Raw genomic sequence first — 15,052 nt, 5'->3', positions numbered from 1 at the left:
TATTTTTGGCGTAATGTAGTTAATTAAAAAGGAATTTAAATCTCGAGATAATTATCATAAAACTATATTTAGTTCTTTTTTAATAAAAATGGCAAATGTAAGCAAAAGTACGCGTAAAGTAAATAAGTACATTTTTATATATTCTTCTAAACAAACAAGTAAATATAAATGTTCAATTTATTTTCAAAATAAAGTTTACAATTGAAAAAAATATCGCAAAATGTTGTTTCGAGGGGATCACTAAGTTATTAAATTTATGTTATTTACCTGGCCATCGGGAGCATCGGGACTGTCTAGATTTAAATAATCCAAGGACGTGGCATTGTACGCCAACAGTACGCTATAGAGAGGAAAGCACTTGAGTCTAGTGGTAGGCACATCGGTGTCCGACGACACGAGGCTATTAGGACCGTCGCCCAGCTTGGTGACCTGGACCTCCGATTCCTGGTGGTACTTTATCTGCAATACCGTGCGCGTGAGAGATGCGTACTCTTGTCGGATTCGACTCGTCGTCGCCAACGACCTCATCCCTTTCTCACCTCTTTGGTATCCGTGTCCGTGCTGAGACAGGCGTGGATGACCCTCGATCGCGGATGTCTGGTGCTGCGCTGCGCTTCAAAGAAGCTCTTAGGCTCGGTGAGTATCAGAACACCTTGCCAGCTCAGGTTGGACTCCAGCCAGGCCGTACTAGAAATCGCGCCCGTCTGAAAGAGCGATGACATCCGGCGATGATTATTGGTGACGGATTCACGATAGGGAGGTAAATTCTAGACGTCGGCCTAATTCTAGTCCCTTCTGATGGATAAGATGAATTGGAAAAGGCGTGGAAAGATATCAAAGCTCATCTATCTCTCGTTCACCTATTTTTAACTGGTTGCGTGCCAACGGAGATCCGCTACTTTTGCGTGTTTCGCTAATGTTACGGTGCACTATCGTGGACGATAAAGGATTGTTAGCGCAGTCTGTGCGATATCTAAAGCGGACTTTCAAGACTGTTGAGGCACCGGTATATTTAGCTCTAATTTTAATCCCAAAACTTGATAAGATGCGAGAAGCGCGTAATGCAAGAGTAAATTTTCCCTCAAGGGGATTTAATTCGGTGCCTATTGAAAAACACGCCCGTAAACTTTCGTATCATGTATCACGTCTCGCATACGCTCGCAAAAATTCACAAAAACGTATTAATATATAAAAATATCTAGAAAATTTTAATTTTTAATTTCAATTTTAACGAGCAAAGAAATTCATATTAAGGGTTTCCTAAAGAAATTTTACGGAGAATCATCAATTGTTCTAACTTTTTAATACTCGATTACGTATCTCAATTCAAACTAATTATGTATTTTAATAATTAAAACTAAAAACTAAAGTTTAAAAAGCACTTGAAAAGTAAATTACAAAACGCGATTATTTAATTACGGAGCACTTGCTCCGCGAAAACCTCATCAACCTCGTCCCTTACTTACCTCGGGAATTGTCGATAGTCCGGCTGTTTAATTAATGAAAGGTCATGAAAATTGAACGATCGAGAATTCTGCCAGTAATTAAGGATTTGAGAACATCTCGTGTCACGCGGGTCATTCTTCACTGTCCATAAACCGCGCGAATTTTACGAACAAAGAGATATTATGTCGACACATAGGAAGGATGAGGCTCTCTCGATGTGCACAACGGTGACACGTGAAACATTAATCACGTTCGCGTTTAAAACGAAAGATCTCTCACCCTGCTGATGTACTCCGCGTAGATACCCTCGCGCTTGCCCTGCGACAAGGTGGCCACGTACTTCTCTTCCGACGTCTGATTGGCGTTCAACGGATCCTGATGGGTCGTCGGTTTCAGATGCACCTGTCGTATGTACGCGACCAATTGCGGATTGTCCATCGATACGCTGTCGAGCACGTAGTCCCTGGTCATGTTCGCGTCGAACGCTTGTCTCCTGTAACGGAACGTCCGCTTTAAGCTACATAACACCAGTGGTGTTCAATCCTGCATAATCTGGTGCTCGATCGTATAATCCTCTCGGCAACGGAGCAAAAAAAAGAAGCGAGGAGTATGAATTTCCACACGAGCTCACCGAAATCCGATCACTTCTACGTGTAAATCGTGGCGGGATTTCACTGTACGAGTGAAGCACGTGAGATTTGGAGTAATTAAAAGTGCAGTGTGAAAAACTTCGATAATGAGATTGTACGTCGCGTCGAACGTTTTGTGAAAGCTCAAAGAGTAGATTTTTCTCGTTCTTTGACAAGAATCATCATCTCGTCTCTCTTGGCATTAGGAGTGAAAACGACCTCGATAAAAAAGTAAAAAAATAAAAAAAAATAAAAAAGATTTCTAATGATATCCGAATAACGAAAATCCACATTTTTCTATTAATGATAAAAACATTTAGTTTGCAAAAGAATTAAACGACAATTTACCTCATAGACGCTGCCTCGCTCCAAACGAGGAGCAGAATCATAGCGGTGGAAAAGGCGACAAGAAATGCCAAAAAGGGAGCCACTCTTCTCAACCAGGTCCTTTTGTAATTGACAAACAACGTGCCGGTCAGGATAGGCCCTACGGTCGGTAGTTGATCTCCGTTTGATGAAGGTTTCCCTGCGGGAGCCATTCTACGGAAACAACGAACGTGTAAACACGCGCTTCATGCAAATCACGGTGAAAGAGACATCCATGATAAAATATCCCAACGGCTTTTGACACATTTCACGAAGAATTTTCGAGCCTATTCTCCGAAGGGCGTTTTTAATACCGGGATTTAGTCGAGCGGCACGTAAACAGAGACTTTTACGATCCTTTAATTTGGAACTTCATATTTCACGAATGTCAAAGGAACAGTGAGCGGCAGAAAGTTTTTTATACAATTCCATTAATTTTCCAGTTTAGCTAATCTAAAGAAATATAAAAGGATTAACCTTTTGAAGCTGACGATGGGTCTACGATGGAGCTACCGTCATTTATAAATCTAATTGTTATAAAAAGAAATTTAGTATTCATTCTTTTTAACATGAATTATATTCATGTTTTTTGGACGTCCATTGTGTTTATTGCTTTGTAAAGTTATGTCGTCTGTTTTGTCAACGTTTTGATTCTTTGAAATTAATTAGCGTCTACATCAGTCTACATACATTAAATGACTCAAATTCAGAATCACTAATTGTGTTACAGACTTTGACATCAGTATTAGAGGATTAAGAAACCATTGACTAAGAAAATTAGAGTATTATTCTGAGTCAACGGATATTATTGGAAAGAAAAATAGAAGAAAAATTTGTAGAATTTGAGAAAATAGTGTATCTTAAAACATTTCAAAAATTATAAAAGATGATATCCCGAAAGCAGTTTCAAAAAAGATTCAAAAAAATATCCATTCAAAAGAAATAACTTTCAGATAGATGTATCCTCTGGGACACTCTGTAAATACGCGTGCAACAATGCATGCAAGGTATACGCATGAGTCACTCTGCACTTTCTAACCAGCATTTTTTCAGTCTCGTTCAAGTGAACGCACGCCTAAGGATTCGAGACAAAGGAAGACCCTCATCGTTTGGATTATATTTCATTTATTACATATATCAGACGTAACTCTAAGAAAAATATTTTACCAAATAGAAATTCATCTCTCTTTTCCGATGTTTCTACTCGACATATATTTTTATCACACAGGGTAAGGCAATAATTTATCACTTTAAGTATCTTGAATTAAGCAATTATAACTATAATTTTTTAAAAATTATAAAATTTGTCAAATGCAATTTTCTTTTTTGGATACATATTTTTTTGGAAAGCAACTATGCATATGTCTTTTTTTTACACTAATCGATTCATCTTGTTATTCTGTGCATAAAAGTATTAGATATGCAAATTAATTCGATGTCCTTCAAAACTAAAAATTTATTCGCAAAAAACAGAGGTTTTACGTTTGAAATGATTTTCATTATTTTCTATAACTTCGTCCCATTTATCAAGCAGCTGACAAATACTCCCGTGGAGAAAAAACTTGGTAGTTTGGAGTTTATAAAGTTTTAAAAATTTTTTAAACCTCTTCCATTATCTTAAAATGTCAAGTATCAACCTGGGACGAAACAAGTAATCCAAAGGGTTATATTCCGTAATGGAAAGTTAGATCCGAGAATAGTTTAAAAAATTTACAAGAGATTTTTCCAGCCCAAAGCATAGAGGACATTTTTGTCTTCCTTGGAACATATGACTAAATGTCGTTGTGCTGAAAGATAAAAGCTCCGAAATCACATTTTGCATGTTTTATAAAACAGCATCTTTATCCTGAGCAGAACAAATATTTTCCGTGGTTTTAAGAGCATTTGTTTTTAATGAAATATGAAGAAAATGCAGTGTCACAAATGCTGTTTTTTGTGGACATCCATTGTGTTCATTGCTTTCTAAAAATGCAGTGTCACAAATGTTGTTTTCTAGACGTTCATATATATTGTTTTGTAAAGTTATGTCGTTTGTTTTGTCAACCTTTTGAAACGTAGAAATCTAAACTTTTAAAACGCAAAAATATTTTATATGTATCAAATGACAGAATAAAAAATAATATCTCGTAGGTTATCATAATTCTACTTTAATATTCTACTTTTATGTGTAAATAATTATAGAAGAAGTCATGTTGTCTTGTAAAAAACGTAATTTCAATTTTAAAAAAATAAAGATGACCTTTAGATCCTCAAACTTATTTCATTTAGAAAAAAGCATTTTATCATTATAAGACGATCGTTTCTGTACTACGTAACTTTTGTTAGATAAAGTTTTCTTTTAATCTTATAGTTTCGAAGTCATTCAAGTTATTAGTTCACCCTTTAGATTAAATTTTTGTATTGTATTTTTATTTTATTCCGTATCTATATTACTTGATAGAATATATAAAACACAAACGCGCAATATTTTTTAGTATTTTTGCTCTCTAAGTTGCTGAACAAATAACTTTTTATTATTTATTTTACAAAATTGCTGCATTTCGCCAATTTTGTAAAATAAATAAAATATCCGCTTGCTCTCTCTTTCTCTCTCTCTCTCTCTCTCTCTCTCTCTCTCTCTCTCTCTCTCTCTCTCTCTCTCTCTCTCTCTCTCTCTCTCTCTCTCTCTCTCTCTCTCTCTCTCTCTCGCGTTAATTTTATCAAATGGGAAAAAAAACATTCTAATTTAAACGAAAAAAAATGGACCACCGCGAATCAATAATATCTCCTCTCATCAGAATTTACAGAAATAGTTTCTCGGACGTCCACGTGGTGGGTAACTTCAGTGTGTCCCGCGGCATGTGATACAATGTCGAATCCGTTATTTGTCTCACACTGTTAAAGCAAGGTTTGCCAATACGAACTTCGCGTCAACTTCATGAGTATCAGCTAGAGGTTCGCCACTAATTCACTGCAAAACTTTAAGCGAAGACAAAGCGAGTGCTGCGCTCACTTCATCAAATTTCCTTATCCAAATTGAGATGGGAATCGATCTAAACAGCAAAACTTACTCTATTCGATTAATCGGCACAAAGGCAGTCTTGTAAAGATCGTCGAAATGTCAACAGTTATTTTGAGTTATTGAAAATAAACAGTCTCCGTCGAAGATTGTGTTTCGGGAACGGCAAAGCTACGTGGCTTCCTCCACGTTTACAGTCCCGAGCAAACCTTCCTTCTAATTTTCATCATATTCTACGGATTTGTCGCACACTTTTAGGCTCGTAAGTTGAAAAGTTAACGTTCGATCGAATCGCACCGATGCAAATTAGACGGACTTATTATGAGATAAGTGAAGTCGGGCCCTTTGTGACTCCCATGTAATTCGTATATTTACTCACTTCATTTTCGGCTTCCGTACTCTCTTATCCGTGCAATCGAAACTCCGCGGGGATCATTTAAGTATCATCCGCGATAACGCACTATCACTATCGTTCTCACGTCCACGTGCGAGCGCACTCGTCATCCCCCGCGCGCGACAGCGGAGGCACGCGCTCTCTTTCCTCTTTACGCACGCCGATAACGTCGTCGCGTATTCCTCCTCGACACGCGACACGCGTCTCACGTATCACTAACTGACGTCTGACGTCTCGCGAGCGTCACGTATCGCGCGCCGCGGCCACAATATTTGGTAGCGCCGGCTAAACGAGCCGCGTCACGTGGGTTCGACCTTCGCGGTGGGAATGTACGTGTGTGTGTGTGTGTGTGTGTGTATGTGTCGGTTTCGTTGTGTCGTCGCCGTCGCCGTCGCTAATGTTGTTTTGCCTCGGCGTCGGATCATTTCCCCCACGCACCCCTCCCTCCTTCCTCTCCGAGGCTACAACGGGAAGATCTCTTCTTTTTTTTTCGCTGATGAGCGTCAGCGGGAGAGTGATCAATCGAAGCCCAAGTTTGCTCGCTCGCTCGTCGCGGCTCCTTTGTTTTCGCGGTCGTTTGTTATGTAACGAATCGAATATCCGGTGCAGTCTTCCTTTCCATCGAGCGAGACTCTCGAAATTTTCGAGGTACATTCGAGAGCAAGCGTATTTCCCCGAGCGATTTACAATTCTTCGAAATAAAGTTCGATGGTAAGTGGAGATCTCTTTCTCGATGCTGCGACTTGTGCAGCAATTTTTCGGATGAATTCGGTCAAACGAATTGTACTCGGGTACTCCAGGTAAGATCAGTTAAGCATCCTTTAATCCTTGATTGCCTCCACTTGTGCTCCTCGCGAAAAAATCGGGTCTCTCTCTCTCTCTCGGAGAAACTTGAACATAATTTATCCTGATTGGAGTCCTGAAGTCTCTCCTTGGATTGACGCAGGACTAGATTCGCTTCGAAGAACATTCGCAGTCCTTTCTTCGTTCCTCCTCTCTTTCTCCGGAGTGCGTGCTGCTTTTTTTTTCCTTCCTTCTCTTTTTTATTGCACGGCTGTGTCCCTTTGGAGGAGGAGGAAGAGGAGGAGAAAGATTCTCCTCGTGCTTCTCTCGATGCAGCCGGATTTTTATAGAACCGAGCCCTTGAGAGCAGTAGTTATTCACCGCGGTCCCTTCGCCGGATTTCTCTCCCGCGTATTTATCGTGGCGTCTCGAAGATCCTCCACGTGTGTTCCTCGGCACGAGCCGCGGGATTATTCCCCCGCGCGGTTCTCGGGATTCCGCGAAATATTCGAATAAACCTCGTTCTCCTCGCTCTTCCCCAAACGGAAGTTCGGGGACGTTCGATCACCGGTGAGACATCGAGCGATCCGACCGCAAGAAGCGATTCCGCCGCGAAGAATTCCACGCCGATCGACGGATTTCTCTCGCTTCTCCGAGGAGGTTCCTCCCCCCTCCCCCTCCCTCTTCCCTGGGGAATGTACTCGGGACCACTCGAGCCGAGGAATCCCCGACAGCGGATTCCCGACGGATAGAGGGGAGCGTCTTTCAGATCGCTCACTGCCGGCGCGATTCGCTCCGTCTGTCTCCTCGGTCGCCGACTTCCTCGCCGACATCGAATTACATATACATATATATATACATATATATCGATTCGAGAGCGAGAGACAACGACCGTGTGCGAAAGACGGGCGGGGACAAAGAGACAGACGCCGAGGCCGCGCGACGCGACAGACGAGCGTTCCGGCGCGCTTGTGGCGGCCGTCGAGCCGAGAAAGCGTGTGTCGTGTATTATAGTCGAATGTCGCATTGCAGCGGCGACGTCGGCGCCGCCGCCACCGCCGCCGCCGCCGCCGCTGCCGTCGCCGTCGCATCTGTCGTCACCCGTCCTCGTCGCACTTGCATCCCACTCCGTTCTTTGCGTTTCTTCACCCGGGACTTCTGTTCCCGTCAATGTCGACTGGGCCCCGCGACAGACGGCGAGCGCGGCGCGCGCCGAAAGGGCCGACGAAGAGAAGAGGAGAGGAGGAAGAGCACCACGCTGCACAGTGTAATTAGATCACCCCGTTCCTCGTAATATTATACTTCGGGCGACGAAGTTGGGGAATAAAGTCGTCGAACGGAGACTTTTTCCCCCTCCCCCGACTTCATCGCGCCCGAATATTGGGAGAATCGAGGGTTTCTTTTTTTTTTCCGTTACCGTGTGCTGACGCGGCATTGGAACTTTCCCCGAATTTCCATTACTTCGGGGAGTCGGTGACGTTCGGAAATGACGGCTATTGGTCCCGCGTCGTTAACTCGGGGGAGGAAAAAAAAAAGAAGAAATTGGCGTACGCGAATGTCCCTCCCTCGGACCTGTCGATTGGAGGTAATAGCGCGCACCGATGCGAACAAATTGACTAAAACAGTTCGATCCGATGATTGTATAACGACCAGTAGGCATTGTCGCTTTTTGGCGAGAGAGTTTCTGCCGTGAGTCCGCCCCCGTCGGTGATCGAAACGCTCGTAGGCCAGGTTCACCTGAATACTCGAGTACGTGGGTAAATGTGTGCGCGATAGGTCTCTTGTACACCATCGGTGCACGCGCACCAGAGTGCATTCAACCGAATTCGCCGCGGGCATAGCCGACGGATTTGCTGGTAGATAAAATATCACGTGAAACTAGCGAACCGATAGGTTTATTTAGCTTCCAGCGCGCTATCTTCATCACTCTCATCATTTAACGCGGTCTCGCTCGTTATAACTGGTACGTGTATTCGGGACGTGGTTCGGAGATAATTTCGCAAAGTTTTCCGAAGATAAGCAGGAACTTTTCGATGAGCGGAGATAAGATGGAGAAATAAAAGTAAAGAATAGTATCTCTCCTTCACTTAAATGTTTGCCAATAGATTTTTCGATATTTACAGAAAGTTACGTTTTCAATGAGAACCGTGATCTGATTTAATCGGATGTGCTTTTCACATTAAACAACCTGTGCATGGTAAATCGGTGCACGTGTTCGCGTCAAAGAATTCGCCATTGAGATTATTTTAATTGGAAATCGAAATTTATATCTGTTTATGCATGTATAATCAACTTTATTATTGGAAGCTTCTTCCATCAAAATAATTAAACTACCAATTATTTACAGCTTAAAATGATACTTGAAAATACCCGCCGTTCTTTTAATTTCTACTCTATCTGCGAATCACACCGAGAGAAAGTGCGACAGAGCTCCGCTCTACATATATTACAGAATTGTTAATAGCGCTATGTTTATAACGCGACTACAACGCGATGTGTCTCCTATTCATCGGCTGTTCTCAAATTATACGATCGCGATAACTTATCTCGTCGAATTACTTAACGGCGCGGTGATTCACCCTTCTCACTTCGCATATTTACGGGAAAAAAATTTATCCGCGTCTCCCCGCGCGGATTCTACACAATCCGAATTACCTCGGATTCACCGTGGTCGAAATTTTCTTCTCATTTAAAAAACAAAAAGAAACCTTTGCGCCGCGGAGAATGCGCTGGGAGTGGGGAACCGCGTAGGTAGTTACAGGCGGGCAGGCACAGACACCGCGATATCACGCTTCACTAATTTCCGCGCGGACTGCGTGAACCACACTGTGCACGCGCGCTAGACTTTCAGATCGCTTTAGCGCAGAACGCAGGAACCATCGGCTCGGAGGGAAAAAACGAAAAATTCCTCACGTGGGAAATCCTTAAAACTAACTGACGTTTGTAACTGCCGCCTTTTTATCTCCGCCGCTGCAGGACGCCTGGGTGATGGACCCCCCGTATCTCTTCATTATTGCACGACCGCAATTACGCACGATGGCTTGCGTAGGCACGTTTCGCTGTTTTTTCCTTCCCCCCTTCCCCTTTTTTTTGTTAGTTCGTGCGCCCGAATGCGAGCGACTCTTCATCACGTACCTGAACCCGCGGCGGCCGTATCCTCTCGCGTCAGTCAGGATCGGAGCATCGTCCACGCAAACAGGTTTCCCTCTCGGCGGTGCTCGCTCCTGCTAGCGCGAACTCGCCGCTCTCCGCGATGGCCCCCGTGGATGGACGAACGGACGGACGGATGGATGAGCGAGCGAGATTACTCCCGCTCGTGATGACTCGACCCACTGACGACGGACTCGCACTGCCACAGTGTTTATGACAACTGCGCGGATGATGACACGCGAGAGTACCCACCGGGAGGAAGTTCTTTCTCTCTCTCTCTCTCTCTCTTCCCCCCTTCGTCCGTCTGACGCTGGTCTTCTCTCCTCGCCTCCCACGCGGAGCTCTCCCTCTCTCTCTCTTTCTCTCTCACGGAAAACCTCTCTGCCGAACTCGAAGCAGAGGGACGGAGAGAAAGAGAGAAAGAGACGGAGATGAGATTCGTCGCGATTTACTCGCGTGACGTTTATCACGGGATGGCACCTGAACGGGCAACTGCCCAAGAGGAAGCGCAGGCAACGTACTGCTGTGCCCTGGGCTCGTGGCGAGTAGACTGCCTCGACTGCCCTCCAGCACCTGGAACCCAAGCGCTTGCTGCTCGTTCGCCGAGTACAATGCCTCCTATATCGGGTGTCCTTCTTTAAAACACCGCCTACCTCCGTCCTCAACTATCCCCTTCAAGCCGACGGGGCCGCCTCTCTCTTTCTCTCTCTCTCCCCCTCCCTCATCTCTTTCTCGCTTTTACGAGGACACTCTCCGCTCGCCTAGCCAGGTAGTGGCCAGTGACTCTCATTCCCACCCAGGTGAATGGAAAGGCTCGATCGGTTGGTTCCAGGGCTCAGTGTAGCCGCAGTGTTTATGGGGGGACTCGAACACGGATCTCTCTCGGAATCGTCTGTGAAATCCGCCGTGACTTCTTTTTATCTACAATAACCTTTGACGTTTTTAATCAGGGGAATTGTTTGTCGACGGACGGAGTTAGGAAAGAAATATCGCGAGCACTTAAACACGTATATCTCTCGCCGATTTTAATTAAACTTTTCACAGTTCTTTCGGATTCTATTTCATTCTCATACTTTGTAAATGTCAAAGTTTTACTTACGATAAAGCTAACAATAAGAGTATTGTATAACGTTACAACAAAATAAAGCAAGACGTCGTCGCGGATAATGATACTCTTGTACTTGCGTTACTTTTGAAAAAAGATTTGTACAAAGAGAATGCAGATCAACCTTTTCACTAAACATATATATATATATATATACGCGATATATCTGTACTCTTATTTATTTATTTTCGCAAATGTATCTGTCAGCTGAAGAGATCACGTAATCGGAAATTGCGGAATCAGGCAGAATTGCAAATAGACGTACATACAAGACTGAATACTAAATAATTCATTTTTCGCTAATGCAACCCTCGATACACACGCAAATGCCAACGTTCTGCTATCTCAGAAGTTCAAAGCAGACAATTCTCCCGGAAGCCGTTCCACACGTAATTTTACGTTGTGATTTAATTTTTAACTGTTACCACTCGTATAACCCGAGTTTCCGCGCTTCTCGAAACTGTATCTCGGAACGTGTATAGCGTTACCGGGATCTTTCGCAGTCGGAAATAAACTTTGAAACTTAACGCGCGCGGAAACTCGGGCGCGAATACGTAACGGAGTAGACGGGTGCCGCATTTGATAAAATATTCAGTTTCCAAATTATTAATGAGGCTAGTGAAACGTAATACATATCATAACGTATAATAATTATTCGATAGCGGAAAAACATCCGGCGGATTTTGCTTTATCGAGAGCAGTGCGACCGCGTGTGCGCGCGCGGTTGTGCCGAACGGCGGCTAAAATTAGCGCGAAACAGCATAAAAAGCCCCGTTAACTCGAAAGCCGGACATCGCCAGCTCGGCCAGCCGGCTGTGCATGTTATTGATCCCGTAAGTTGCGCCCTTTGTATCGCGGAAACATCGCCGGTGAGGTGGACAAAGGCGGCTGGTGGCGTGCGCGATTCCTTGATCAATGCGGAATGAATTTTAATTTTAGACTTTATGGCGGATGAGTTTGGAGGTGAAGTTCGTGGTGTCTGTTTCAAGCGCGCTGTGCATCTGTCAAGAGGAGCCGATATAACTTCGGCAACTTCCAGACCCTCGTCGTGTGTAGCGTATGAAAATGTAACGTCGCTCGACATGTCTATACTCCAGATACTTCGAACTATTACGCCGACGAGAAAATTTGGTCGGCCCGATTGAATTTCTTCAGTTCGCGTATTCATATGTGTTAAGCTAAACACGTAAGAATTTTCATCGAAGAAGTCTAATTAAATTGACGCGTCTCGCCCGACATTACCGTTTGCTCCCGTCAAATCGCAGCCAATTTTTACAAATGTCGGAGATTTGATCGAACTCGAGGTTTCGTCTGTGTCCCATTTGCGTGACGTTTCCCTTATTGCGGTGATAAATTCTAAATACGGCGACCTTGGCGACGTGATTGCATTCGACGTATCGAATTTTCACAAAGGGCGGCCGCGTCGAAGGTGGACGCTTATGGATCGCGCTCATAATTCAAGAGACCGGCGGCGGCAGGGCGGCGCGCGGCGCGACGCGGTAGAAAAGGCAGGCAAGCACTTTTTATTTAGGAGCTCAACGCGGAATAACGAGATCGTCTTTCCGCGAGTGGTGGAAGGAAAAGCCCGGGGCGACACGAGGGACAAAACGAATGGGCGCGGTAACGAGCGTGGTAGAAGAAAAGGAGCGTGGAAATGGCGCGTCAGTCGCATAACAACGGGATGACTTTTCCGAGTTTGCGGCAGCCCTCGGGTTTTTTTTCGACGGGAATAATCCGAAAGAATCCGAGCGTCGCAGAGAAGGAACACTCGAAATAACTATGCAGCCGTCGTCGCGGAATCTGCATTATACTTTATTACGGGAAGCGGTGACTCCTACAGACTTTATGCGAATATCGGGCGACCCAAAAATCTCAATAGAATTAAAGTACATTTCAGTAGCAGTCGACACACGTCTCTTGACATGCTTATTGATTATTTTTCTTATCTTATTTCTTTTTGTCTAATTTTACGATATATTTGATCTAATCAGTTTAAATGATACGATGATTTAAAAAGGAAATAGTCTCGAAAAATGAAAAATGAAATTTTATTCGACTTAATTTGTCTGCAGATTAAAATTAAAAATTAAAGCTATGAAATTTTGTTGAAAGACCGGGAAACAATACCCTTCTTATGCAACACGATGCCAGAAAAAACGATTTTTTTCTGCTTTCTCTTCTCGATTTATCGACAGATTTTATGCCCGCTAAAACCTCTCGCTGTGTCTGCAGAATTATGTAGATATGTGTGACGCGAAATGTAAATGCGTCGCAATAAAATTTATAATGCGTGATGATTTTATAGAGATTAACGTTTTATTACCATTGATTCATGCGTATTAAGCGGCGATGACAACGTTCCCGATTGTAAAACCAGATAATCAAAGTTCATTCGACTGCATGATAAAATAACATTAGCGATTTCCACAATAACGATTCGACAACCGACTATTTGTCGGCTCATCTCGCGATGTTATCATTTTCGTTGGACACGACGTTAACAGAATACGAGATTAATATTAATATATAGCTTTAATAATTTATGACTTTGTAGAAGAAGCATCGTTAAAAAATGTAAATAATGTTCTTAGTCTGGAAAAATTCTCAGAAACTTTCAAGAAAAAAGGGTTCCTCTCAGTTTTTTTTGAAATTTTTTTAACGACGTTTATTTTTATTACCTTTTATTTTAATAATTTTAACATTTCTTTCATAATGAATAATTAATTCATTAAAGATTTTAACGTGAAAGAAATGTTAAAATTTGTAATAAGATCCGTTATCATGGCAATTATGAGATTTGAAAGTCTATAAATAAATTTCACTATGTAAGGCACTGAACGTTAATTAAAAAAAGTCAATAATGTGAGTACTACTATTGTAACTTTACTGAATAGAAAATAATTCTTTTGTACTGCGTATATTTTTCAAAGCTGTATCCCTTTACAGACTGTAGAATTGTTAGTAGAATGATAATGGAGTTACACTTTATTTATAATAAAAGTTAAAATAATATTGAAGTTGTCCATGTCGTGTTTCATCGTCACAGTTATTTTTTTATTTTTGGGGGGGGGGACAAAATTGAATTCTTTTCGCGATTGTATTTCTCCGGAAAATCAAGAACGAGTCGTAGCTTTCTGCGTCTCCACATCGTTTCACGCGCCGCGCACGCGACACGCGCGAGGCAGATGGCATGAATTCAGTGACATTGAGAAAACAGCCCGACCAGTCCGCCACCCTTCGCGACGAAACGAGTACCTACAGCTGCACCGCCGAGTCCGGAGGGCACGGAGTAACGCTGCGACGTATACTGAAAGTGGGTAGAATTTACGCAGTAAGATTTTCTGGTAGCCCATGGCTTGTGCCGGGGCAGAAGCCATTTAGATACGTCGGCTAAAAGGGTCCGAGTGTTTATCTTACATCTCCACACCCCCATCTCTCTCTTACGCCCTTACGCCCTCACGCACAGAATATTTCTACACCATATTCAGCATCGGTTTCTCGCGTAAAGTGAATAAATTCTGTGTGTGTGTGTGTGTGTGTGTGTGTCGCATACATATATTTTGAATATTTTTATCTTGTCCCTCTCGGCCTCCCCCTTTGCTGTGTTATTTTTCACGTATCGCCACTTGAGAATGTATTGCACACACAAAGAGTTCTTCCGAACATTCCTCCTTCGCCTGTGTCTTTTATTTCCCTTACGTCGTATCTTTATAATCCATTTCTCTCGAGCGCCGTAAGCACCGAGTTATGCAAAGTGCCGGCTGCTCCGAATATTTAAATTATTCCGTTTCTCTCGTTTCTCTTACATGATGGCATATATATTTCAGATATACATAATATATATAAGTATACCTTTTATACGATATCTTTCGATTCTTGAAGAGATCGCAGGGATCGGTTATTCTGCGTGTACATATATAAATTTATCGCGCATATACATCTTATTTTTCATCCCCTCGTGTTCGCTTCCAGGAAATCGAAGTGCGAAAGTGCCGGTTATCCAACGTTTTACGTCCCGCTTCTTATTCCTCTCGCGTCGCGTACTTTCCGCGCGCACCCTCCTTTCGAGGGCCAGCGAGGTTACACCGAGTGTGTGGTGCCCTGCAGGGCATCCTGGCGTGTTCGCTCCTCCTGTTTCCATCGGAGCCGCCACCCCTTCGCCCCTCATCCCCTTCCTCGTC

The 15,052-nt window shown here is 43.2% G+C and overlaps 1 protein-coding gene across 3 annotated transcripts in view; it reads right to left on the bottom strand.

Moving 5' to 3' along the window:
* The window catches only part of LOC105833937 (protein Star), a 49,622-nt gene that overhangs the window by 5,093 nt on the left and 29,477 nt on the right, over nt 1-15,052 (bottom strand). The window contains exons 1-5 of one of the 3 annotated variants that reach the window (XM_012676050.3): nt 5,819-15,039; nt 2,424-2,615; nt 1,726-1,939; nt 540-704; nt 268-459 (exon numbers count right to left, since the gene is read on the bottom strand). In XM_012676050.3, coding sequence (XP_012531504.2) covers nt 268-459; nt 540-704; nt 1,726-1,939; nt 2,424-2,615; nt 5,819-5,823 — 768 coding nt within the window. In that variant the 5' untranslated portion in view covers nt 5,824-15,039. Of the gene's footprint in view, nt 1-267; nt 460-539; nt 705-1,725; nt 1,940-2,423; nt 2,616-5,818; nt 15,040-15,052 lie in introns of those variants that run through there. The other 2 variants (XM_028189198.2, XM_036285252.1) reach the window with 2 other exon arrangements.

Source organism: Monomorium pharaonis, chromosome 4 (assembly GCF_013373865.1).
Source record: "Monomorium pharaonis isolate MP-MQ-018 chromosome 4, ASM1337386v2, whole genome shotgun sequence".
In the NCBI taxonomy this organism is placed as follows: Eukaryota; Metazoa; Arthropoda; class Insecta; order Hymenoptera; family Formicidae; genus Monomorium; species Monomorium pharaonis.
Note: the sequence above shows the minus strand (reverse complement) of the source record. Positions and strands in the feature narration are given on the sequence as shown.